The 27,443-nt window shown below is 62.6% G+C and overlaps 1 protein-coding gene across 1 annotated transcript; it reads left to right on the top strand.

Moving 5' to 3' along the window:
- The first annotated feature begins 57 nt into the window (after positions 1-57).
- On the top strand, positions 58-26,923 carry LOC138734781 (polyunsaturated fatty acid lipoxygenase ALOX15B-like). Its single transcript, XM_069882589.1, is given in 15 exon segments — positions 58-218; positions 4,974-6,402; positions 8,369-8,450; positions 9,220-9,336; positions 11,606-11,709; positions 12,889-13,004; positions 13,006-13,062; positions 14,750-14,893; positions 17,018-17,221; positions 17,993-18,079; positions 19,284-19,453; positions 21,842-21,963; positions 22,886-22,986; positions 24,203-24,373; positions 25,922-26,923. Coding segments are annotated over 15 exon segments (3,225 nt in total). The 5' UTR covers positions 58-77; the 3' UTR covers positions 26,102-26,923.
- Positions 26,924-27,443: the final 520 nt, after the last annotated feature.

Below are 27,443 nucleotides of genomic sequence, written 5' to 3'. Positions count from 1 at the left end.
TAGCTTCCCCCCTCGCTGTCCGCTCGGTCTCCGCGCGGTCCTAGCTTCCCCCCTCTCCGTTCCTCTCGGTCTCTGCCATGTCCGGCTCCCGGTACCGGGTCCGGGTCCGGGCCGCCCCCCCCGTGCTCGCCGGCACCTCCCTCTCCCTCACCCTCATCGGAACCCGCGGCTCCTGCGGCCCCAGCGCCCTCGGAAGGGGGGGGCTCGGCTGTGCCCAGGTTGGGGGGGGGCGAGGGGACCCCTGGGGGGGGGGAGCTGGGGGTCTTTATTGGGTTTTGGGGGGGGGTTGGGGGGTCCTGGGTCCCTTTAAGGGGGGGTTGGGGGGTCCTGGGTCCCTTTAAGGCGGGGTTGGGGGGGTTCTGGGTCCCTTTAGGGGGTGTTGAGGGGGTCCTGGGTCCCTTTAAGGGGGGGTTGAGGGGGTCCTGGGTCCCTTTAAGGGGGGGGTGGGGGGTTTCTGGGTCCCTTTGGGGGGTGTTGAGGGGGTTCTGGGTCCCTTTAAGGGGGGGGTGGGGGGTTTCTGGGTCCCTTTAGGGGGTGTTGAGGGGGTTCTGGGTCCCTTTAGGGGGTGTTGAGGGGGTCCTGGGTCCCTTTAAGGGGGGTTTGGGGGGGTTCTGGGTCCCTTTTGGGGGGTTTGAGGGGGTTCTGGGTCTCTTTAAGGGGGGGTTGGGGGGGTTCTGAGTCCCTTTAAGGGGGGGTTGAGGGGGTCCTGGGTCCCTTTAGGGGGGGTTTGAGGGGGTCCTGGGTCCCTTTAGGGGGGTTTGAGGGGGTCCTGGGTCCCTTTAAGGGGGGGTTGGGGGGGTCCTGGGTCCCTTTGCGGGGGGTTGGGGGGGTCCTGGGTCCCTTTAGGGGGGTGTTGGGGGGGTTCTGGGTCCCTTTGGGGGGGTTTGAGGGGGTCCTGGGTCCCTTTAGGGGGTGTTGAGGGGGTCCTGGGTCCCTTTAAGGGGGGGTTGAGGGGGTCCTGGGTCCCTTTAAGGGGTGGTTGAGGGGGTCCTGGGTCCCTTTGGGGGGTTTGGGGGGGTCCTGGGTCCCTTTAAGGGGGATTTGGGGGGGTTCTGGGTCCCTTTAAGGGGGGGTTGAGGGGGTCCTGGGTCCCTTTGGGGGGGTTTGAGGGGATCCTGGGTCCCTTTAGGGGGGTTTGAGGGGGTCCTGGGTCCCTTTAAGGGGGGGTTGGGGGGGTTCTGGGTCCCTTTAAGGGGGGGTTGGGGGGGTCCTGGGTCCCTTTAAGGGGGGGTTGGGGGGGTTCTGGGTCCCTTTAAGGGGGGGTTGGGGGGGTCCTGGGTCCCTTTAAGGGGGGGTTGGAGGGGTTCTGGGTCCCTTTAGGGGGATTGGGGGGTGACAGGGATCACTATGGGGGGTCTTGGGGGGGGGCTGGAGTCTCCTATGGGGGTTGGGGGGCACAGAGACCCCCCTATGGGGGGGGATGAGGGGGATCTGGGGGGTCCTGAGTCCCTTTAGGGGGGGTTGGGGGGCTCAGTGACCCCCTATGGGGGGTTTGAGGGGGTCTGGGGGGTCACAGGGTCCCTTTAGGGGGGGTTGGGGGGGTCAGTGACCCTTGGGGGGGGGTTGGGGGGGTCCTGGGTCCCTTTAGGGGGGGTTGGGGGGGTCACAGGGTCCCTTTAGGGGGGTTGGGGGGCTCAGTGACCCTTTAGGGGGGGTTTGGGGGGTCCTGGGTCCCTTTAGGGGGGGTTGGGGGGGTCACAAGGTCCCTTTAGGGGGGGTTGGGGGGCTTAGTGACCCTTGGGGGGGGGTTGGGGGGTCCTAGGTCCCTTTGAGGGGGGTTGGGGGGGTCACAGGGTCCCTTTGGGGGGGGGGTTGGGGGGCTCAGTGACCCTTGGGGGGGGGTCTGGGGGGTCCTAGGTCCCTTTGGGGGGGGTTGGGGGGGTCACAGGGTCCCTTTGGGGGGGGGTTGGGGGGCTCAGTGACCCTTGGGGGGGGGTCTGGGGGGTCCTAGGTCCCTTTGGGGGGGGTTGGGGGGCTCAGTGACCCTTTAGGGGGGGTCTGGGGGGGTCCTGGGTCCCTTTAGGGGGGGTTGGGGGGCTCAGTGACCCTTGGGGGGGGGGTTGGGGGGTCCTAGGTCCCTTTGGGGGGGGTTGGGGGGGTCACAGGGTCCCTTTGGGGGGGGGTTGGGGGGCTCAGTGACCCTTGGGGGGGGGTCTGGGGGGTCCTAGGTCCCTTTGGGGGGGGGTTGGGGGGCTCAGTGACCCTTTAGGGGGGGTCTGGGGGGGTCCTGGGTCCCTTTAGGGGGGGTTGGGGGGCTCAGTGACCCTTGGGGGGGGGGTTGGGGGGTCCTAGGTCCCTTTGGGGGGGGTTGGGGGGGTCACAGGGTCCCTTTGGGGGGGGGTTGGGGGGCTCAGTGACCCTTTAGGGGGGGTCTGGGGGGGTCCTGGGTCCCTTTGGGGGGGGTTGGGGGGCTCAGTGACCCTTGGGGGGGGTCTGGGGGGGTCCTGGGTCCCTTTAGGGGGGGCTGGGGGGGCTCAGTGACCCTTGGGGGGGGGTTGGGGGGTCCTAGGTCCCTTTAGGGGGGGTTTGGGGGGGGCTGGGGTCACCTATGGGGACATCTGGGGGGAGGGGGGTTGGGGACACGGTGACCCCGGAGGTGGGGACGGACGCGGTGGCCTTGGGGTGGGGACGCGGTGACACGGTGACCACGGGGCGAGGCCGCGGTGGCCTTGGGGTTGGGGACACGGTGACACCAAGGTTGGGGACGTGGTGGCCTTGGGGTTGGGGACACGGGTGGCAGTGTCATGGGGACACCACCGCGGCCATGGGGACAGCGACACTGGGGACAGGGGGACAGGGACCCTGGGGACAGGGGACAGTGACACACGGACACTGAGGCTGGGGACATGGGGACAGCGACCTGGGGACACTGAGGCTGGTGACACGGGGACAGTGACACTGGGGACAGGGGGACGGTGACACTGGGGACACGGGGACAGTGACACTGGGGACATAGGGACACCTCCATGGCCATGGGGACAGTAACACTGGGGACATGGGGACAGTGACCTGGGGACACTGAGGCTGGTGACATGGGGACAGTGATGATAGTGACACGGGGACACCGATGCTGGTGACATGGGGACAGTGACCTGGTGGCACCGAGGCTGGTGACACGGGAACAGTGATACTGGGGACACGGGGACAGTGACACTGGGGACATGGGGATGCCTCCATGGTCATGGGGACGGTGACCCTGGGGACGTGGGGGCAGGGACACTGGGGACATGGGGACAGGGACACTGGGGACATGGGGACAGGGACACTGATGCTGGGGACATGGGGACAGTGACCTGGGGACACTGAGGCTGGTGACACGGGGACAGTGACACTGGGGACATGGGGACAGTGACCTGGTGGCACCGATGCTGGTGACATGGGGACATTGATACTGGGGACACGGGGACAGTGACCTGGGGACACTGAGGCTGGGAACATGGGGACACTGAGGCTGGGGACATGGTGACACTGAGGCTGGGGACGTGGGGACAGTGACACTGGGGACACGGGGACAGTCCCACGGTGACACCGATGCTGGTGACACGGGGACAGTGACCTGGGGACACCGAGGCTGGTGACACGGGGACAGTGACCTGGTGGCACCGAGGCTGGTGACACGGGGACAGTGATACTGGTGACACGGGGACAGTGACCTGGGGACACCGATGCTGGTGACATGGGGACAGTGACCTGGTGGCACCGAGGCTGGCGACACGGGGACAGTCCCATGGTGGCACCGATGCTGGTGACACGGGGACAGTGATACTGGGGACACGGGGACAGTGACCTGGGGACACTGAGGCTGGTGACATGGGGACAGTGACGCTGGTGACACGGGGACAGTGACACTGGGGACATGGTGACAGCTCCGTGGCCATGGGGACAGTGACGCTGGTGATATGGGGACACTGTGATGGCCATGGGGACCCCAATGGTGGGGACACGGGGACAGTGACCCTGGGGACACGGGGATGGTGACACTGGGGACACGAGGACACTATGATGGCCATGGGGGCCCCGATGGTGGTGACACAGGGACAATGACCCTGGGGACAGGGGGACAGTGACCCTGGGGATGTGGGGACAGTGACACTGGTGACATGGGGACACTGGGGACAGGGGGACAGTGACCCTGGGGACAGGGGGACACTGATGCTGGTGACACGGGGACAGTGATACGGTGACCTTGATACTGGTGACACGGTGACACCAATGCTGGTGACACAGGGACAGTGACACTGGGGACACGGGGACAGCGACACTGGTGCTGGGGACGTGGGGACAGTGACCTGGGGACACTGAGGCTGGTGACACAGGGACAGTGATGCTGGGGACATGGGGACAGTGACACTGGGGACAGGGGGACGGTGACACTGGGGACATGGGGACAGTGACCTGGGGACATGGGGACAGTGACACTGGTGACACTGATGCTGGTGACATGGGGACAGTGACCTGGGGACACTGAGGCTGGTGACACGGGGACAGTGATGCTGGTGACACGGGGACAGCTCCGTGGCCATGGGGACAGTGACACTGGTGACATGGGGACACTGTGATGGCCATTGGGACCCCGATGGTGGGGACACGGGGACAGTGACCCTGGGGACATGGGGATGGTGACACTGGGGACACGAGGACACTATGATGGCCATGGGGACCCCGATGGTGGTGACCTGGGGACAGTGACCCTGGGGACAGGGGGACAGTGACCCTGGGGATGTGGGGACAGTGACACTGGGGACAGGGGGACACTGTGATGGCCATGGGGACCCCGATGGTGGGGACATGGGGACACTGGGGACAGGGGGACAGTGACCCTGGGGACACGAGGACGGTGACCCTGGGGACAGGGGGACAGTGACCCTGGGGATGTGGGGACAGTGACACTGGTGACATGGGGACACTGTGATGGCCATGGGGACCCCGATGGTGGGGACACAGGGACAGTGACCCCGGTGCCGTCCCCGCAGGGCGAGTTCGAGCTGGTGTCCCCGCGGGCGCTGGGGCGGCTGCTGGTGGCCCGGCTGCACAAAGGTCCCCGAGGTCCCCTCCCCCCCAGCCCCTGGTTCCTCGAGGAGCTCCACGTGTGGAGGGACGGCCACCCCCCGCCCGGGGACAGCGGGGACAGCGGCGACGAGGAGGGAGGGGACACCAGTGATGGAGAAGGTGAGGATGATGAGGATGGAGGTGGCACCAGGGACATCGAGGACGAGGATGGAGGTGACACCGGTGATGGAGAAGGTGAGGATGCTGAGGATGAGGATGGAGGTGGCACCAGGGACATCGAGGACAAGGATGGAGGTGGCACCAGGGACACCAGGGACACCAAGGATGGAGGTGTAGGTGGCACCAGGGACAACAGGGACACCAAGGATGAGGATGGAGGTGGCATCAGGGACACCAGGGACACCGAGGATGAAGATGGAGGTGGCACCAGGGACATCGAGGATGAGGATGGAGGTGACACCAGTGATGGAGAAGATGAGGACGCTGAGGATGAGGATGGAGGTGGCACCAGGGACAACAGGGACACCAAGAATGAAGATGTAGGTGGCACCAGGGACAACAAGGACATCGAGGAGGAGGATGGAGGTGGCACCAGGGACACCTGGGACACCAAGAAGGAGGATGGAGGTGGCACCAGGGACACCTGGGACACCAAGGATGAAGATGTAGGTGGCACCAGGGACAACAGGGACACCAAGGATGAGGATGGAGGTGGCATCAGGGACATCGAGGATGAGGATGGAGGTGACACCAGTGATGGAGAAGATGAGGATGATGAGGATGAGGATGGAGGTGGCACCAGGGACACCTGGGACACCAAGGATGAAGATGTAGGTGGCACCAGGGACAACAGGGACATCGAGGAGGAGGATGGAGGTGGCACCAGGGACAACAAGGACACCGAGGATGAAGATGGAGGTGGCACCAGGGACATCGAGGATGAGGATGGAGGTGACACCAGTGATGGAGAAGATGAGGATGATGAGGATGAGGATGGAGGTGGCATCAGGGACACCTGGGACACCAAAGATGGAGGTGTAGGTGGCACCAGGGACACCAAGGACATCGAGGAGGAGGATGGAGGTGGCACCAGGGACACGGGAGACACCGAGGATGAAGACGTGGGTGGCCCTGGTGGCACCGGGGACAAGGCTGAAGACGTGGGTGGCCTTGGTGACACTGAGGACGAGGAGCTGGGTGACACCGGGGCCGCCTGGGACGCGGAGGACGAGGAGCTGGGGGACGCTGACGACGATGATGAAGAGGTCGCGGGTGGCCTCGGTGGCCCTGGGGACAGCGGGGACGAGGACGAGGACCCCCCCGGGCCCTTCTACTTCCCCTGTTACCGGTGGCTTCAGGGCTTCGGCACGTGGGACCTGGCGGAGGGGACCGGTATGGGGACACGGGGACACCCCCCTGGGGACCTTGGGGACACTGGGATCCCCCCTTGGGGACCTTGGGATTGGTGGGACACGAGGATGTTGGGGACATCAGGAGCTTGGGGTCATGGGGACCTTGGGGACACTGGGATCCTCCTTGGGGACCTTGGGGTCGTTGAGACACGGGGACGTTGGGGACATCAGGATCTTGGGGACACTGGGATCCCCCCTTGGGGACCTTGGGATCCTGGGGACACCCCTTTGGGGACCTTGGGGACACGGGGACACTGGGGACCTTGGGATCCTGGAGACACTGGGGCCTCCTGGGGACATTGGGATCTTGGGGACACTGGGACTCCCTTGGAGACCTTGGGGACATGGGGACACTGGGACCCCCTGAGGGACACGGGGACCTTGGGGACTTTGGGGTCACTGGGACCCTCTGGGGACCTTGGGATCTTGGGGACATGGGGACCTTGGGGACCTGGAGACACTGGGACCCCCTTGGGGACACGGGGACCTGGGGGACTTTGGGGTCACTGGGACCCCCTGAGGGACACGGGGACCTTGGGGACATGGGGTCACTGGGACCTCCTTGGGACCTGGGGGACCTGGAGACACTGGGACCCCCTGAGGGACCTTGGGATCTTGGGGACCTTGGGGACCCTGGGACCCCCTTGGGGACATGGGGACCTGAGGGACACGAGGACCTTGGGGACTTTGGGGTCACTGGGACCCCCTTGGGGACATGGGGACCTTGGGGACCTGGGGGACACGAGGACCTTGGGGACACGGAGACACTGGGACCCCCTTGGGGACCTTGGGATCTTGGGGACCTTGGGGACCTGGAGACACTGGGACCCCCTGAGGGACACGGGGACCTTGGGGACACTGGGACCCCCCTGAGGACCTTTGGATCTTGGGGACCTTGGGGACATGGGGACACTGGGACCCCTTGGGGACCTTGGGGACATGGGGACCTTGGGGACCTGGAGACACTGGGACCTCCTTGAGGACCTGGGGGACATCGGGACCTGGGGGACATGAGGACCTTGGGGACACGGAGACACTGGGACCCCCTTGGGGACATGGGGACCTTGGGGACATGGGGACACTGGGGCCCCCTGAGGGACACGAGGACCTTGGGGACCTAGAGACACTGGGACCCCCTGGGGACCTTGGGGTCACTGGGACCTTGGGGTCCTGGGGACATGGGGACCTTGGGGTCACTGGGACCCCCTTGGGGACCTTGGGGTCACTGGGACCTTGGGATCCTGGGGACATGGGGACCTTGGGGTCACTGGGACCCCCTGAGGGACACGAGGACCTTGGGGTCCTGGAGACACTGGGACCCCCTTGGGGACATGGGGACACTGGGACCCCCTGAGTGACACAGGGACCTTGGGGTCCTGGAGACACTGGGACCCCCTTGGGGACATGGGGACACTGGGACCTCCTGGGGACCTTGGGATCTTGGGGACCTTGGGGACATGGAGGCACTGGGACCCCCTGAGTGACACAGGGACCTTGGGGTCCTGGAGACACTGGGACCCCCTTGGGGACATGGGGACACTGGGACCCCCTGAGTGACACAGGGACCTTGGGGTCCTGGAGACACTGGGACCCCCTTGGGGACATGGGGACCTTGGGGACATGGGGACACTGGGACTCCCTTGGGACCTTGGGATCTTGGGGACACTGGGTCCCCCTTGGGGATCTTGGGGACACTGGGACCTTGGGGACACTGGGACCCCCTTGAGGACCTTGGGATCTTGGGGACCTTGGGGACACTGGGACCCCCTGGGGACCTTGGAATCTTGGGGACCTTGGGGACCCTGGAGACACTGGGACCCCCTGGGGACCTTGGGGACCCTGGGACCCCCCTGGGGACCTTGAGATCTTGGGGACCCCGGGGACCTCGGGGTGTCGGGGGGCCGTTGGGGACGGGGGTGTCACCGTGTGTCCCCCCCCCCCCCCAGCGCGGACCCCGGCCCAGGAGCGACACCCCGAGCTGCGGCGCCTGCGGCGACGGCACCTGCGGCAGCAGAGACGGCGCTACCGGTGGGACCCCAAAACCCCCTGAACCCCAAAACCCCCCTGAACCCCAAAAACCCTCCTCAGGGAACCCCAAAACCCCTCTTGAACCCCAACCCCCCCCTGAACCCCCAAAACCCTCCTCAGGGAACCCCAAAACCCCTCTTGAACCCCAAAAACCTCCTCAGGGAACCCCAAAACCCCCCTGAACCCCAAAAACCCTCCTCAGGGAACCCCAAAACCCCCATAGGATGGTTGGTAGCCCCATGGGGGGGTTTGGTAGCCCCATATAGATGGTTGGTTGCCCCATAGATGGTTGGTTGCCCCATAGGATGGTTGGTAGCCCCATAGATGGTTGGTTGCCCCATAGGATGGTTGGTAGCCCCATAGATGATTGGTTGCCCCATATAGATGGTTGGTTGCCCCATAGGATGGTTGGTTGCCCCATAGGATGGTTGGTAGCCCCATAGATGGTTGGTTGCCCCATAGGATGGTTGGTAGCCCCATAGATGATTGGTTGCCCCATGAGATGGTTGGTTGCCCCATAGGATGGTTGGTTGCCCCATGGGATGGTTGGTAGCCCCATAGATGCTTGGTTGCCCCATGGGATGGTTGGTAGCCCCATAGATGGTTGGTAGCCCCATGGGATGGTTGGTAGCCCCATGGGATGGTTGGTAGCCCCATAGATGGTTGGTTGCCCCCCAGGGGTCCTGGTGGCCCTGGGGGGGGGTCGGTAGCCCCCTGGGGGGGGTCAGTAGCCCCCGGGGGTGTCTCACTAGCCACCCCCCCCCCCCAGGCTGGCCCCCTTCGCCCCGGGGTTGCCGTGGGCTCAGCCGCTGGGGACCCCCCCGGACCCCGACCTGCGCTTCTCGCTGGCCAAGGCGGCCGCCTTCTACCTGCGCGGGGGCAGCGCGTGAGTCACCTGCTGGCCCCTGGTGGCCCCCCGTGGCCCCTTGGTGGCCCCAATGACCCCTGGTGGCCCCAATGACCCCTTGGCGGCCCCCCATGGCCCCTTGGTGGCCCCAATGACCCCCCTTGGTGGCCCCCCATGGCCTCTTGGTGGCCCCAATGACCCTTGGTGGCCCCCTATGGCCCCTTGGTGGCCCCCCATGACCCCTTGGTGGCCCCCCATGGCCCCTTGGTGGCCCCAATGACCCCCCTTGGTGGCCCCGTGGTGGCCCTATGGCCTCTTGGTGGCCCCAACAGCCCCTTGGTGGCCCTGTGGTGGCCCCAATGGCCCCCCCGGTGGCCCCATGGTGTCTCCAGGTTCCTGTGGTGTCCCAATGTCCCCACGTCCTCACGTCCCCATGATGTCCTCATGTCCCCTTGGTGTCCCCATGTCCCCATGTCCCTCTGGTGACCCCACGTTCTCATGTCCCCATGGTGTCCCCATGTCCCTATGTCCTCATGTCCCTGTGGTGGCTCCATGTCCCCCTGGTGTCCCCATGTCCCCCTGGTGTCCCCATGTCCCTATGTCCTCATGTCCGCATGGTGTCCCCATATCCCTTTGATGACCCCATGTCCCCCTGGTGTCCCCATGTCCCCATATCCCTTTGATGACCCCATGTCCCCCTGGTGTCCCCATGTCCCCATGTCCCCATATCCCTTTGATGACCCCATGTCCCCCTGGTGTCCCCATGTCCCTATGTCCTCATGTCCCCATGGTGGCTCCATGTCCCCATGTTCCTCTATCTCTTTGGTGACCCCATGTCCCCATGTCCCCATGGTGTCCCCATGTCCCCCTGGTGTCCCCATAACCCCATATCCCTTCGATGACCCCATGTTCTCATGTCCCCGTGATGACCCCGTGTCCCTCTATCTCTTTGGTGACCCCATGTTCTCATGTCCCCGTGATGACCCCGTGTCCCCTTGGTGTCCCCATGTCCCCATGTCCCTTTGGTGACCCCACGTCCCCATGTCCCCCTGGTGTCCCCGTGTCCCTATGTCCCCATGTCCCCCTGGTGTCCCCGTGTCCCTATGTCCTCATGTCCCCATGGTGTCCTCGTGTCCCTATGTCCTCATGTCCCCGTGGTGTCCCCATGTCCCCATGATGTCCCCATGTCCCCATGATGTCCCCATGTCCCCATATCTCTTTGGTGACCCCACGTTCTCATGTCCCCATGGTGTCCCCATGTCCCCCTGGTGTCCCCATGTCCCTCTATCTCTTTGGTGACCCCACGTTCTCATGTCCCCATGGTGTCCCCATGTCCCCCTGGTGTCCCTGTGTTCCTCTATCTCTTTGATGACCTCACGTTCTCATGTCCCCATGGTGTCCCCATGTTCCTCTGTCCCTTTGGTGACCCCATGTTCTCATGTCCCCATGATGTCCCCATGTCCCCATGATGTCCCCATGTTCCTCTACCTCTTTGGTGACCCCATGTCCCCATGTCCCCATGATGTCCCCTTGTCCCCTTGGTGTCCCCATGTCCCCATGTCTCTTTGGTGACCCCACGTTCTCATGTCCCCATGGTGTCCCCATGTCCCCATGGTGTCCCCATGTTCCTCTATCTCTTTGGTGACCCCATGTCCCCATGACGTCCTCATGTCCCCCTGATGTCCCCATAACCCCATATCCCTTTGATGACCCCACGTCCCCATGTCCCCATGACGTCCTCATGTCCCCTTGGTGTCCCCATGTCCCCATATCCCTTTGATGACCCCATGACCCCATGTCCCCCTGGTGTCCCCATGTCCCTATGTCCCCATATCCCTTTGATGACTCCATGTCCTCCTGGTGTCCCCATGTCTCTATGTCCTCATGTCCCCCTGGTGTCCCCATGTCCCCATGGTGTCCCCATAACCCCATACCCCTTTGATGACCCCATGTCCACATGGTGTCCCCATGTCCCTATGTCCTCATGCCCCCGTGGTGGCTCCATGTCCCCATGGTGTCCCCATGTCCCCCTGGTGTCCCCATAACCCCATACCCCTTCGATGACCCCATGTCCCCCTGGTGTCCCCGTGTTCCTCTATCTCTTTGGTGACCCCACGTTCTCATGTCCCCATGGTGTCCCCATGTCCCTCTACCTCTTTGGTGACCCCACATTCTCATGTCCCCATGGTGTCCCCATGTCCCCCTGGTGTCCCCATGTCCCTCTATCTCTTTGGTGACCCCATGTTCCCATGTCCCCATGGTGTCCCCATGTCCCCCTGGTGTCCCCACGGTGTCCCCGTGTCCCCAGGACGCTGCACTCCAAGCTCAAGGGCTTCCTCGACCGCCGTGGCTCGTGGCCGAGCCTGGAGGCCATCACGGAGCTGCTGAGATGCTTCCACACGCCCGTCACCGGTGACACCCGGGGGGGGACAGGGGACATTGAGAAGGGGGGGGGGGGGGTCATGGGGACATGGGGGGAGGGGTCGTGGGGGGACATGGAGGGGGCATGGGGACATGGGGACATGGGGACATGGAGGGGACATGGGGGCGGACATGGAGGGGACATGGGGGGGCCATGGGGGGGACATGGGGGGGGACATGGAGGGGACATGGGGGGGGTCATGGGGATATGGGGGGGTCATGGGGACATGGGGGGAGGGGTCATGGGGGGACATGGAGGGGACATGGGGGGTCATGGGGACATGGAGGGGGTCATGGGGGGACATGGAGGGGACATGGGGGGACATGGGGACATGGGGGGAGGGGTCATGGGGGGACATGGAGGGGACATGGGGGGACATGGGGACATGGGGGGGACATGGGGGGTCATGGGGACATGGGAGGGGACATGGAGGGGACATGGGGGGACATGGGGGGGTCATGGGGGGACATGGGGGGACATGGGGGGACATGGGGACATGGGGGGGACATGGGGGGTCATGGGGACATGGGGGGGACATGGGGGGTCATGGGGACATGGGAGGGGACATGGAGGGGACATGGGGGGACATGGGGGGGGTCATGGGGGGACATGGAGGGGAAATGGGGGGACATGGGGGGGTCATGGGGGGACATGGGGGGACATGGGGGGACATGGGGACATGGGGGGGACATGGGGGGTCATGGGGGGGACACAGAGAGGATGGAGGGGACATGGGGGGTCATGGGGACATGGGGGGGTCATGGGGGGACATGGGGGGGACACAGAGGGGATGGAGGGGACATGGGGGGTCATGGGGACATGAGGGGGGGTCATGGGGGGGACATGGGGGGGACATAGGGACATGGGGGGGGAGATGGGGGGTGACACAGAGGGGATGGAGGGGACATGGGGGGGTCATGGGGGGACATGGAGGGGTGATGGGGGGGGGCTGAGGGGGGTCCAAGCAGATATTGGGGTGATGGGGGGGGGCTTGGGGGGGGGTCCAAGTAGATATTGGGGGGCCATGGGGGGCACTTGGAGGCTATGGGGGGGGGTCCCAGGGGGATCTTGGGGGGTCCAATCAGATATTGGGGTGCCCCGGGTGGGGTAAGGAGGGGGGGGGTCCCCAATGACACACACCCCTGTCCCCCCCCCCCCCCCCCCCCCAGAGTACGTGGTGCGGCACTGGCAGGACGACGCGTTTTTCGGGGCGCAGTACCTGCGGGGGGTGAACCCCGTCCTGCTGCGCCGCTGCCCCCGCCTGCCCCCCAACTTCCCCGTCACCCCCCCCCATGGTGGCCCCCAGCCTGGGCCCCCAAACCAGCCTGCGCCGCGAGATGGAGGTGGGCACCCCAAAACTTTCGGGGGGGGGGACACCCCTAGAATCAAAGGGTTCCTCGAGGTTTGGGGGCTTCCTCGAGGTTTGGGGGTTCCTCAAGGTTCGGGGGTCCCAGGGTTTGGGGGGTCCCAGGGATCTGGGATAGCGTTGAGGGTCATCAAGGTTTTGGGGTTCCTCAAGGTTTGGGGGTCCCAGGGTTTGGGGGTCCCAGGGATCTGAGATGGGGTTGAGGGACCCCAAGGTTTGGGGGTCCTCAAGGTTTGGGGGTCCCAGGGGTCTGGGATGGGGTTGAGGGACCCCAAGGTTTGGGGGTTCCTCAAGGTTTGGGGGTCCCGGGGGTCTGGGATGGGGTTGAGGGACCCCAAGGTTTGGGGGTTCCTCAAGGTTCGGGGGTCCCAGGGATCTGGGATGGGGTTGAGGGACCTCAAGGTTTTGGGGTTCCTCAAGGTTTGGGGGTCCCAGGGATCTGGGATGGGGTTGAGGGTCATCAAGGTTTTGGGGTTCCTCAAGGTTTGGGGGTCCCAGGGATCTGGGATGGGTTTGAGGGTCATCAAGGTTTGGGGGTTCCTCAAGGTTTGGGGGTCCTCCTGGGGTCTGGGATGGGGTTGAGGGACCCCAAGGTTTGGGGGGACATGGAGGTTTGGGGGTGTCCCTCAAGGTTTGAAAGTCCTAGGGTTTGGGGGTCCCTCAAGGTTTGGGGGGTCCCAGGGTTTGGGGGGTCCCAGGGATCTGGGATGGGTTTGAGGAACCTCAAGATTTTGGGGTTCCTCAAGGTTTGGGGGTCCCAGGGTTTGGAGGTCCCAGGCATCTGGGATGGGTTTGAGGGACCCCAAGGTTTGGGGGTCCCAGGGTTTGGGGGGACCCCGAGGTTTGGGGGGACCCTGGAGGTTCTAGGGGGGTTCCCATGGGTTTTGGGGTCACCCTTTGGATTTTAGGGTTCCCATGGGTGCTGGGGGCTCCCCCTTTTGAGTTTTGGGGTCTCACCGGGGGGGTCCCATGGGTTTTTGGGGTCCCCTCTGTGGGTTTTGGGGTCTCACCGAGGGGGGTCCCATGGGTTTTTCGGGTCCCCTTTGGGTTTTGGGGTCTCCTGGGGGGGTCCCCAGGGTTTTGGGGGTCCCCCCTTGAGTTTTGGGGGTGCTGAGGGGGGTCCTGTGCCTTTTGGGGGGTCCCATGGGTTTTGGGGGGGGTCCCTATGGATTCTGGGGTCTCCCCAGTTTTGGGGTCCCCCTTGAGTTTTGGGGGTGCTGAGGGGGGTCCTGTGCCTTTTGGGGGGTCCCATGGGTTTTTGGGGGGGGTTCCTATGGATTCTGGGGTCTCCCCAGTTTTGGGGTCCCCCTTGAGTTTTGGGGGTGCTGAGGGGGGTCCTGTGCCTTTTGGGGGTCCCATGGGTTTTGGGGGGGGTCCCTATGGATTCTGGGGTCTCCTAGGTTTTGGGGTCCCCCTTGAGTCTTGGGGGTGCTGAGGGGGTCCTGTGCCTTTTGGGGGGTCCCATGGGTTTTGGGGGGGGTCCCTATGGATTCTGGGGTCTCCCCAGTTTTGGGGTCCCCCTTGAGTTTTGGGGGTGCTGAGGGGGGTCCTGTGCCTTTTGGGGGGTCCCATGGGTTTTGGAGGGTGTTCCTATGAGTTCTGGGGTCTCCCCCAGATTTTGGGGACCCCCCCCTAATTTTGGGGTGCTGCCCCCCCCCCCCCAGCTGGGGAACGTGTACCTGGCGGATTATGGGGTGCTGGAGGGGCTCCCCACGGCTCGGCTGGACGGGCACCCCACTTTTGTGGCCGCCCCCCTCTGCCTCCTGCACCAGCGCCAGGACGGGACCCTGCGGCCCCTCGCCATCCAGGTAAGGGGGGGACCCCAAAAAACGGGGAGGGGACCCCGAAAAATGGGAGGGGGACCCCAAAAAATGAGGGAGAGAGCCCAAAAAATAGGGGAGAGAGCCCAAAAATAAGGGGGAGACCCCAAAAATAGGGGGGAAACCAAGAGGCTGGAGGGATCCCAAGAGCTTGGGGGGGACCCTGAGAGGTGGGGGGGACACCCCAAAAAATGGGGGACCCCAAAAAATGGGAAGGGGACCCCAAAAAATGGGAGGGGACCCCAAAAAATGGGAGGGGGACCCCAAAATATGAAGGAGAGAGCCCAAAAATAGGGGGGAGACCCCAAAAATAGGGGGGAATCCAAGAGGCTGGAGGGATCCCAAGAGCTTAGGGGGGACCCTGAGAGGTGGGGGGGACACCCCAAAAAATGGGGGAGCCCAAAAAATGGGAGGGGACCCCAAAAAATGGGAGGGGGACCCCAAAATATGAAGGAGAGAGACCAAAAATAGGGGGGAGACCCCAAAAATAGGGGGGAATCCAAGAGGCTGGAGGGATCCCAAGAGCTTGGGGGGACGCTGAGAGGTGGGGGGACACCTCAAAAGTGGGGGGCACCCCAAAAAATGGGAGGGGGACCCCAGAAATAGGAGGGACTCAAAAAAATGGGAGGGGGACCCCAAAATATGAAGGAGAGAGACCAAAAATAGGGGGGAGACCCCAAAAATAGGGGGGAATCCAAGAGGCTGGAGGGATCCCAAGAGCTTGGGGGGGACCCTGAGAGGTGGGGGGGACACCCCAAAACTAGGGGGACCCCAAAAAGTGTGGAGAACCCCCAAAATGGGGGGGGTGGGCAGGGTTTTGGGGGGCTCCTGATGTCTGGGGGGGCCCCCAGAGTTCTTGGGGAGCGGGGAGGACCCCAATATCTTCTGGTGGAGACCTGGTGGGTCTCCATATTTTGGGGTGTCCCCCCCTCCAAGCCCAAGGTTTGGGGGTCCCAGGGTTTGGGGGTCCCAGGGGTCTGGGATGGGGTTGAGGGACCTCAAGGTTTGGGGGTCCCTCAAGGTTTGAGGGTTCCTAGGTTGGGGATGGGGTTGAGGGACCTCAAGGTTTGGGGGTCCCTCAAGGTTTGAGGGTTCCTAGGTTGGGGATGGTGTTGAGGGACCCCAAGATTTGGGGGTCCCTCAAGGTTTGGGGGTCTCAGGGGTCTGGGATGGGGTTGAGGGACCCCAAGATTTGGGGGTCCCTCAAGTTTTGAGGGTTCCTAGGTTAGGGATGGGGTTGAGGGACCTCAAGGTTTGGGGGTCCCTCAAGGTTTGAGGGTCCCAGGGGTCTGGGATGGGGTTGAGGGACCCCAAGATTTGGGGGTCACTCAAGGTTTGAGAGTTCCTAGGTTGGGGATGGGGTTGAGGGACCTCAAGGTTTTGGGGTCCCTCAAGGTTTGGGGGTCCCAGGGGTCTGGGATAGGGTTGAGGGACCCCAAGATTTGGGGGTCCCTCAAGGTTTGAGGGTCCCAGGGGTCTGGGATGGGGTTGAGGGACCCCAAGATTTGGGGGTCCCTCAAGGTTTGGGGGTCTCAGGGGTCTGGGATGGGGTTGAGGGACCCCAAGATTTGGGGGTCCCTCAAGGTTTGAGGGTTCCTAGGTTGGGGATGGGGTTGAGGGACCTCAAGGTTTGGGGGTCCCTCAAGGTTTGAGGGTCCCAGGGGTCTGGGATGGGGTTGAGGGACCCCAAGATTTGGGGGTCCCTCAAGGTTTGAGGGTCCCAGGGGTCTGGGATGGGGTTGAGGGACCCCAAGATTTGGGGGTCCCTCAAGGTTTGAGGGTTCCTAGGTTGGGGATGGGGTTGAGGGACCTCAAGGTTTGGGGGTCCCTCAAGGTTTGGGGGTCCCAGGGGTCTGGGATGGGGTTGAGGGACCCCAAGATTTGGGGGTCCCTCAAGGTTTGGGGGTCCCAGGGTTCTTGGGGGGCTGGTCGGACCCCGATATCTCCTGGTGGAGGAGGAGCTGGTGCCCTGGGAGGAGGATCTAGAGGTTTGGAGACGACCCAGTGGACTTGGGGGTGACCTTGGTGTTTGGAGATGACCCGGTTGGGTCTCCACCTTTTTGGGGTGACCCCCCCCGCCCCCCTTTTTATGTGTGTCCCCCCCAAAACCAGCTCTCGCAGCACCCGGGCCCCTCCAGCCCCATCTTCGTGCCCCAGGACCCCCCCTGGGTGTGGACCTTGGCCAAGGTCTGGGTGCGCAACGCCGAGTTCCACGTCCACGAGGCCCTGAGCCACCTCCTCCGCGCCCACCTCCTCGGCGAGGTCTACGCCCTGGCCACCCTGCGCCGCCTGCCCCCCCCGCACCCCCTCTTCAAGGTCACCTCCACGAGGGGGGGACACGTGGGGACGGGTTCTACCAAGGGTTGGGGTCATGGGGATGGGTTCTACCAAGGGTTGAGGTCAAGGGGATGGGTTCTACCAAGGGTTGAGGTCACAGAATGGGTTCTACCAAGGGTTGGGGTCATGGGGATGGGTTCTACCAAGGGTTGGGGTCAAGGGGATGGGTTCTACCAAGGGTTGAGGTCAAGGGGATGGGTTCTACCAAGGGTTGGGGTCACGGGGATGGGTTCTACCAAGGGTTGGGGTCAAGGGGATGGGTTCTAGCAAGGGTTGGGGTCAAGGGGATGGGTTCTACCAAGGGTTGGGGTCATGGGGATGGGTTCTACCAAGGGTTGGGGTCAAGGGGATGGGTTCTACCAAGGGTTGGGGTCACGGGGATGGGTTCTACCAAGGGTTGGGGTCATGGGGATGGGTTCTACCAAGGGTTGGGGTCATGGGGATGGGTTCTACCAAGGGTTGGGGTCACGCGGATGGGTTCTACCAAGGGTTGGGGTCACGGGGATGGGTTCTACCAAGGGTTGGGGTCACGGGGATGGGTTCTACCAAGGGTTGGGGTCACAGAGAGGGTTCTACCAAGGGTTGAGGTCACGGGGATGGGTTCTACCAAGGGTTGGGGTCATGGGGATGGGATCTACCAAGGGTTGGGGTCGCGGGGATGGGTTCTACCAAGGGTTGGGGTCACGGGGAGGGGTTCTACTGAGGGTTCTTCTCATGGATTGTCCCCCCTGGCCTGTTTTCGGGGTGCAGCTCCTGATCCCTCACACTCGTTTCACCGTCCACATCGCGGCTCTGGCCCGGAAATTTCTCCTCAACCCCGGGGGCGTCTTTGATCGGGTACTGGGAGCTACTGGGAGGGCACTGGGAGCTACTGGGAGGTCACTGGGAGCTACTGGGAGGGCGCTGGGTGGATTTGGGTGGATTTGGGGTTGATTTGTGGGATTTTGGGTGGATGTAGAGGTGGTCGGTTGGGTAGCTGGGTGGATCTAGAGATGGTTTGGTGGCTCTAGAGGTGGTTGGGTGGGTTTGGAGATGGTCGGTTGGGTAGTTGGGTGGGTCTAGAGGTGGTTGGGTGGGTCTAGAGATGGTTGGTTGGGTAGTTGGGTGGGTCTAGAGGTGGTTGAGTGGCTCTAGAGATGGTTGGGTGGGTAGTTGGGTGGGTCTAGAGGCGGTTGGGTGGATCTAGAGATGGTTGGTTGGGTAGTTGAGTAGATTTAGAGGTGGTTGGGTGGCTGTAGAGATGGTTGGTTGGGTAGTTGGGTGGATCTAGAGGTGGTTTGGTGGATTTAGAGAGGGTCGGTTGGGTAGTTGGGTGGATCTAGAGGCGGTTGGGTGGCTCTAGAGATGGTTGGTTGGGTAGCTGGGTGGATCTAGAGGTGGTTTGGTGGATCTAGAGGTGGTTTGGTGGGTCTAGAGATGGTTGGTTGGGTAGTTGGGTGGATCTAGAGATGGTTGGTTGGGTGTTGGTGGATCTAGAGATGGTTGTTTGGGTAATTGGGTGGATCTAGAGATGGTTGGGTGGGTAGTTGGGTGGATCTAGAGACGTTTGGGTGGATCTAGAGACATTTGGGTGGATCTAGAGATGGTTGGTTTGGTAGTTGGGTGGATCTAGAGATGGTTGGGTAGTTGGGTGGATCTAGAGACGTTTGGGTGGATCTAGAGATGGTTGGTTGGGTAGTTGGGTGGCTCTAGAGATGGTTGGTTGGGCCTAGAGACGGTTTGGGTGGATCTAGAGATGGTTGGGTGGGTACTTGGGTGGATCTAGAGGCGGTTTGGTGGATCTAGAGGTGGTTGGGTGGGTCTAGAGATGGTTGGTTGGGTAGTTGGGTGGATCTAGAGATGTTTGGGTGTATCTAGAGGTGGTTGGTTGGGTAGTTGGGTGGATCTAGAGGTGGTTTGGTGGGTCTCGAGGTGGTTGGTTGGGTAGTTGGGTAGATCTAGAGACGGTTTGGTGGCTCTAGAAGAAGCCGGTTGGGTGGCTGGGCGGCTTTGGAGATGGTTGTGGGCTCTGAGGGGGCTCTCTGGGGCTGTCCCCCACCAGGCGGTGGCCCTGGGCCGGCGGGGGCTGCTGCGCTTGGTGGCTCGGGGCCTCCGGGCGCTGCCCTACGCCGCCCTGGTCCTGCCCCGCGACCTGCGCCGCCGCGGCGTCACCCGCACCCGCGGCTACCTCTTCGCCCACGACGCCCGGCAGATCTGGGCGGCCATCCGCAGGTGGGACCTCCTGGATCCCCCGTGTCCCCTCGTGTCGCCTCCCGGTCCCCTCCTGGTCCCCTTGTGTCACCTCCTGGTCCCCTCATATCACCTCCTGGTCACCTCCTGGTCCCCTCGTGTCACCTCCTGGTCTCCTCCTAGTCTCCTCGTGTCCCCTCCTGGTCCCTTCGTGTCGCCTCCTGGTCCCCTCCTGGTCCCCTCGTGTCACCTCCTGGTCCCCTCATGTCACCTCCTGGTCCCCTCCTGGTCCCCTCGTGTCACCTCCTAGTCTCCTCGTGTCCCCTCCTGGTCCCTTCGTGTCGCCTCCTGGTCTCCTCCTAGTCACCTCCTGGTCCCCTCCTGGTCCCCTCGTGTCACCTCCTGGTCCCTTCGTGTCACCTCCTGGTCTCCTCCTGGTTTCTTGTGTCCCCTCGTGGTCCCTCGTGGTCCCTCCTGGTCTCCTCCTGGTCCCTTCGTGTCAACTCCTGGTCTCCTCCTGGTTTCTCGTGGCCCCTCATGGTCACCTCCTGGTCCCTCGTGTCCCCTCATGTCACCTCATGTCACCTCCTGGTCCCCCCCGTCACCTCCTGGTCCCCTCCTGGTCCCCTTGTGTCCCCTCCTGGTCCCCTCCTGGTCTCTCATGTCCCCTCCTGGTCTCCTCCTGGTCCCTTCATGTCGCCTCCTGGTCTCCTCCTGGTTTCTCATGTCCCCTCATGGTCCCTTCTTGGTCCCCCGTGTCGCCTCGTGGTCACCCCCTGATCCCTTGTGTCCCCTCCTGGTCCCCTCCTGGTCCCCTCGTGTCCCCTCATGTCACCTCCTGGTCCCCTCCTGGTGGCTTTGGGCTGGATTTATGGACCTTTGGGTGGCTTTGAGGTGATTTTGGGTGGATTTGGGTGGATTTCTGGACCTTTGGGTGGCTTTGAGGTGGTTTTGGGTTGATTTAGGTGGATTTCTGGACCTTTGGGTGGCTTTGAGGTGGTTTTGGGTGAATTGGGGTTGGATTTATGGACCTTTGGGTGGCTTTGAGGTGGTTTTGAGTGGATTTCTGGACCTTTGGGTGGCTTTGAGGTGATTTTCAGTGGATTTGGGGTGGATTTATGGGACTTTGGGTGGTTTTGAGATGGTTTTGAGTGGATTTGGGGTGGATTTATGGAACTTTGAGTGGCTTTGAGGTGGTTTTGAGTGGATTTGGGGTGGATTTATGGGACTTTGGGTGGCTTTGAGGTGGTTTTGGGTGGATTTGGGGTGGATTTATGGGACTTTGGGTGGCTTTGAGGTGGTTTTGGGTGGATTTAGGTGGATTTATGGAGCTTTGGGTGGCTTTGAGTTGGTTTTGAGTGGATTTGGGGTGGATTTCTGGAACTTTGGGTGGCTTTGAAGTGGTTTTGGGTGGATTTCTGGACCTTTGGGTGGCTTTGAGGTGGTTTTGGGTGGATTTGGGGTGGATTTATGGAGCTTTGGGTGGCTTTGAGGTGGTTTTGGGTGGATTTGGGTCTTCTTTGGTGGGGTTTGAGTTGGATTTATAGAACTTTGAGTGGATTTGGGGTGGATTTCTGGGCCTTTGGGTGGTTTTGAGGTGGTTTTGGGTGGATTTGGGGTGGATTTATGGAACTTTGGGTGGCTTTGAGGTGGTTTTGGGTGGATTTAGGTGGATTTATGGACCTTTGGGTGGCTTTGAGGTGGTTTTGGGTGGATTTGGGTGGATTTATGGACCTTTGGGTGGCTTTGAGGTGGTTTTGGGTGGATTTAGGTGGATTTATGGACCTTTGGGTGGCTTTGAGGTGGTTTTGGGTGGATTTGGGTGGATTTATGGACCTTTGGGTGGCTTTGAGGTGGTTTTGGGTGGATTTAGGTGGATTTATGGAGCTTTGGGTGGCTTTGAGGTTGTTTTAGGTGGATTTGGGTCTTCTTTGGTGGGATTTGAGTTGGATTTATAGAACTTTGAGTGGATTTGGGTGGATATTGGTGGGATTGGAGTGGATTTGGTGGGACTCGGGGTGGTTTTGTTGAACTTTGAGGTGGTTTTGAGTGGCTTTGGGGTGGATTTGGTTGGATTTATGGGGCTTTAGGTGGTTTTGTGATGGGATTTGGTTGGTTTTATAGAACTTCTGGTGGGATTGGAGTGGATTTGGTGGGACCTGGAGTGGTTTTGTTGAACTTTGAGTGGCTTTGGGGTGGATTTGGGGTGGATTTATGGGCCTTTGGGTGGCTTTGAGGTGATTTTGGGTGGATTTAGGTGGTTTTATGGAACTTTGGGTGGCTTTGAGGTGGTTTTGAGCGGCTTTGGGGCGGATTTGGTTGGATTTATGGAGCTTCAGGTGGGTTTTCGATGGGATTCGGTTGGTTTTATGGAACCTCTGGTGGGCTCGGTGGTCGGACGCGGGGCGGGTTTGTTGTTTCGGGGCTCAGGCTGGTGCGGGGGGTGCTGGCCCTGCACTACCCGTCGGACGCCACCGTGCGCCGGGACCCCGAGCTCCAGGCCTGGGTGCGCGAGATCTTCCTGCGCGGGTTCCTGGGGCGGAAGAGCTCGGGTGAGCCCCTCCTGGGACTCCTCTCTGAACCCCCTGTGACCCCTCATGACCCCCCATAACCCCCTGTGACCCCCCATAACCCCCTGTGACCTCACTCTGACCCCCTGTGACCCCTCTCTGACCCCCTATGACCCCTCTCTGACCCCTCATGACCCCCCATAACCCCCTGTGACCCCCCATAACCCCCTGTGACCCCACTCTGAACCCCCATGTCCCCTCTCTGACCCCCTATGACCCCTCTCTGACCCCTCATGACCCCCCATCACCCCCCCGACCTCACTCTGACCCCCTGTGACCCCTCTCTGACCCCCTATGACCCCTCTCTGACCCCTCATGACCCCCCATCACCCCCTGTGACCCCACTCTGACCCCCTGTGACCCCTCTGTGACCCCCTATGACCCCTCTCTGACCCATATGACCCTCTGTGACCCTCAATGACCCCTCTCTGACCCCCATGACCCCTCCCTGACCCCCTATTACCCCTCTCTGACCCCCCCATGACCCCTCTCTGACCCCCTATTACCCCCTCTGACCCCCCCATGACCCCTCTCTGACCCCCATAACCCCCTGTGACCCCCCATGACCCCTCTCTGACCTCCCTGTGACCCCCATGACCCCTCTCTGACCCCCTATTACCCCCTCTGACCCCCCATGACCCCTCTTTGACCCCCATAACCCCCTGTGACCCCCCCGTGACCCCTCCTTGACCCCCCTGTGACCCCCATAACTCCCTGCGACCCCCGTCTGACCCCTGTGACCCCTCTCTGACCCCACCATGACCCTCTCTGACCCCCCGTGACCCCCCCGTGACCCCTCTCTGACCCCCTGTGACCCCTCTCGGACCCCTCAAGACCCCTCTCTGACCTCCCCGTGACCTCTGTGACCCCCATGACCCCCTGTGACCCCCCTGTGACCCCGCAGGGTTCCCGTACCCCCTGCGCTCCCGCGGGGCCCTCGTTACCCTCGTTACCATGATTATCTACACCTGCTCCGCCTACCACGCCGCCACCAACAGCGGACAGGTCACCCCCCCCCCCCCCACGGACCCCCCCCCAGGGACCCCCCCCCCCACCATGGGAACCCCCCCAGGGAACCTCCCCCAATGGGGAAACCCCCAAGGACCCCCCCCCCCCCCAATATGGGACCCCCCCCAGGGACCCCCACGCCATGGGGACCCCCCCCAGGGACCCCCTCCCATCATGGGAACCCCCCCATAAGACCCCCCCCAAAGAAACCCCCCCATGCCCCTCCCCCCCTCCCCAGGGAACCACCCCCCCAATGGGGAAACCCCCAAGGACACCCCCCCCCAATATGGGACCCCCCCCCCCCCCATAGGACCCCCCCAACATGGGAACCCCCCCAGGGACCCCCCCCCACAATGGGAACCCCCCCTAGGGACCCCCCCCCCCCATCATGGGAACCCCCCCCAGGGACACCCCCCATCATGGGAACCCCCCCCATCATAGGAACCCCCCCATAGGACCCCCCCCCCCACCATGGGGGGGGGCACTGGGAGCTATGGGGGGGGCACTGGGTGCTATGGGGGGGAACTGGGAGCTATGGGGGGGCACTGGGTGCTATGGGGGGGTTACTGGGAGCTATGGGGGGGCACTGGGTGCTATGGGGGGGCACTGGGAGCTATGGGGGGGGAACTGGGAGCTATGGGGGGGCACTGGGAGCTATTGGGGGGGGCACTGGGTGCTATGGGGGGGCACTGGGAGCTATGGGGGGGCACTGGGAGCTATGGGGGGGTAACTGGGAGCTATGGGGGGGCACTGGGAGCTATGGGGGGGCACTGGGAGCTATAGGGGTGGCAATGGGTGCTATGGGGGGGCACTGGGAGCTATGGGGGGGCACTGGGACCTATGGGGGGGGGCACTGGGTCCTATGGGATCTATGGGGGGGGCACTGGGAGCTATTGGATTCTATGGGGGGGCGGTCCTGGGATCTCTGGGTGCTCTGGGGGGTTACTGGGAGCACTGGGGGGGCTCTCCAGGCCCTTACTGGTGCGTCCCCCCCCTCCCCAGTTCGAGCTGGGAGCTATGGGGGGGCACTTGGTTCTATGGGGGGGTCACTGGGAGCTATGGGGGGGGCACTGGGAGCTATGGGATCTATGGGGGGGGCACTGGGAGCTATTGGGTTCTACTGGGGGGGGTCCTGGGATCTCTGGGGGCTCTGGGGGGGTTACTGGGAGCACTGGGGGGGCTCTCCAGGCCCTTACTGGTACCTCCCCCCCAGTTCGAACTGGGAGCGTTCGTGCCCAACCTGCCGGCGGCGATGCGGGCGCCCCCCCCGGCGTCGAAGGCGCCGCTGTCGCTGCCCCAGTTTTTGGGGGCCCTCCCGGCCATCAACACCTCGGCCGTCGTCCTCGGGGTCCTCTGGGTGCTGCGCAACGAGCCCTTCGACATGGTCTGAGCCCCCCGAGATCCCACAGACCCCCCCCCACCCCGAGATCCCATAGATCCCAGTGGGCCCCCCCTGCCCCCAGAACCCAATAGCTCCCAGTGACCTTCGCGTAGACCCCGTTGAACCTCATGACCCTGGTGACCCCGTTGATTGATCCCCCATGACCTCATTGACCCCCATGATCCCGTTGACCCCATTGATCCCCCATGACCCCGTTGATTGATCCCCCATGACCTCATTGACCCCCATGATCCTGTTGACCCCATTGATCCCCATGACCCCATTGACCCCCATGATCCCGTTGGCCCCATTGATCCCCCATGACCCCGTTGAACACCGTGACCTCATTGACCCCCATGATCCCGTTGACCCCATTGATCCCGTTGACCCCATTGATCCCCCATGACCTCATTGACCCCATGACCCTGTTGACCCCATTGATCCCCCATGACCCTATTGATCCCATTGATCCCCCATGACCCCGTTGACCACCGTGACCTCATTGACCCCCATGATCCTGTTGACCCCATTAATCCCATTGACCCCATTGATCCCCCATGACCTCCTTGACCCCATTGATCCTGTTGACCCTATTGATCTCCCATGACCCTATTGATCCTATTGATCCCTCATGACCTCATTGACCCCCCAGGATCCCGTTGACCCCATTGATCCCCCATGACCCTATTGATCCCATTGATCCCCCATGACCCCATTGACCACCGTGACCTCATTGACCCGCATGATCCTGTTGATCCCATTGATCCCCCATGACCCTATTGATCCCATTGATCCCCCATGACCCCATTGACCACCATGACCTCATTGACCCCCATGATCCCTTTGACCCCATTGATCCCCCATGGCCCCATTGATCCCCCATGACCCCGTTGACCACCATGACCTCATTGACCCCCATGACCCTGTTGACCACCATGACCTCATTGACCCCCATGATCCTGTTGACCCCATTGATCCCGTTGACCCCATTGATCCCCCATGACCCTATTGACCACCGTGACCTCATTGACCCCCATGATCCTGTTGACCCCATTGATCCCCCATGACCCTATTGATCCCATTGATCCCCCATGACCCCGTTGACCCCCATGACCTTATTGACCCCCAGGATCCCGTTGACCCCATTGATCCCCCATTGACCCTATTGATCCCCATGATCCTGTTGACCCCATTGATCCCCATGACCCCATTGACCCTCATGACCCTGTTGACCCCATTGATCCCCCATGACCCCATTGATCCCAATGACCCCATTGACCCCCATGACCCCATTGACCCCAAGTCCCCAATGACCCCAATGTCCTCACTGACCCCCATGACCCCATTGACCCCAAGTCCCCAATGACCCCATCGTCCTCATTGACCACTGTGGCTCCATTGACCCCCGTGACCCCAGTGACCCCAAGTCCCCAATGACCCCATCGTCCTCATTGACCACCTTGGCTCCATTGACTCCCATGACCCCATTGACCCCCATGACCCCAGTGACCCCGTTGCCCCCCATGACCCCTGTGTCCCCTGTGTCCCCAGCGTCCCCTGGGCTGCTACCCCGAGCGCCACTTCACGCAGCGGCCGCACCGCCGCCTGCTCCGGGCCTTCCGGCGCCGCCTCGCCGCCATCTCCCGCCGCATCCGCGCCCGCAACGCGCGCCTCGACTGGCCCTACCCCTACCTGGACCCCCCCAACATCGAGAACAGCGTCGCCATCTGAGGGGACCCCACCCCACATCCTTGTTGGGGTCCCCTCTGGTGTCGATGGGGGCATTGGGATCCCCCATGGTGGCTTTGGAGGGGTTTTGGGGTCCCCTCTGGTGTCAATGGGGGCTTTGGGATCCCCTATGGTGGCTTTGGGTGGGTTTTGGGGTCCCATCTGGTGTCAATGGGGGCTTTGGGATCCCCTATGGTGGCTTTGGAGGGGGTTTTGGGGTCCCCTCTGGTGTCAATGGGGGCATTGGGATCCCCCATGGTGGCTTTGGGGGGGTTTTGGAGTCCCCTATGGAGGCATTGGATGGGTTTTGGGGTCCCCTCTGGTGTCACTGGGGGCATTGGGATCCCCTAAGGTGGCTTCGGATGCATTTTGGGGTCCCCTGTGGTGTTACTGGGGGTTTTGGGGTCCCCTATGGTGTCACTGGGGGGATTGGGATCCCCTATGGTGGCTTTGGGGGGGTCTTGGGGTCCCTTGTGGTGGTTTTGGAGGGGTTTTGAGGTCCCCTCTGGTGTCAGGGGGGGTTTTGGGGTCCCCTATGGTGGCTTCGGATGGGTTTTGGGGTCCCCTGTGGTGTTACTGGGGGCATTGGGATCCCCTGTGGTGGCTTTGGATAGGTTTTGGGGTCCCCTCTGGTATCAATGGGGGCATTGGGATCCCCTATGGTAGCTTTGGAGGGGTTTTGGGGTCCCCTCTGGTGTCAATGGGGGCATTGGGATCCCCCATGGTGGCTTTGGGGGGGTTTTGGAGTCCCCTATGGAGGCTTTGGAGGGGTTTTGGGGTCCCCTGTGGTGTCACTGGGGGGTTTTGGGATCCCCTATGGTGGCTTTGGAGGGGGTTTTGGGGTCCCCTCTGGTGTCAATGGGGGCGTTGGGGTCCCTTATGGTGTCTTTGGATGGGTTTTGGGGTCCCCTCTGGTGTTACTAGGGGCATTGGGATCCCCCATGGTGGCTTTGGGTGGGTTTTGGGGTCCCCTGTGGTGTCACTGGGGGAATTGGGATCCCCTATGGTGGCTTTGGAGGGGTTTTGGGGTCCTCTGTGTTGTCAATGGGGGCATTGGGGTCCCCTGTGGTGGCTTTGGATAGGTTTTGGGGTCCCCTATGGTGGCTTTGGATGGGTTTTGGGGTCCCCTCTGGTGTCAGGGGGGGTTTTGGGGTCTCCTGTGGTGGCTTCGGATGGGTTTTGGGGTCCCCTGTGGTGTTACTGGGGGCATTGGGATCCCCCATGGTGGCTTTGGGTGGGTTTTGGGGTCCCCTATGGTGGCTTCGGATGCATTTTGGGGTCCCCTGTGGTGTCAGTGGGGGTTTCGGGGTCCCCTATGGTGCCAATGGAGGGATTTTGGGGTCCC

This window comes from Phaenicophaeus curvirostris, unplaced genomic scaffold (genome assembly GCF_032191515.1).
Source record: "Phaenicophaeus curvirostris isolate KB17595 unplaced genomic scaffold, BPBGC_Pcur_1.0 scaffold_213, whole genome shotgun sequence".
Classification (NCBI taxonomy): Eukaryota; Metazoa; Chordata; class Aves; order Cuculiformes; family Cuculidae; genus Phaenicophaeus; species Phaenicophaeus curvirostris.
Note: the sequence above shows the minus strand (reverse complement) of the source record. Positions and strands in the feature narration are given on the sequence as shown.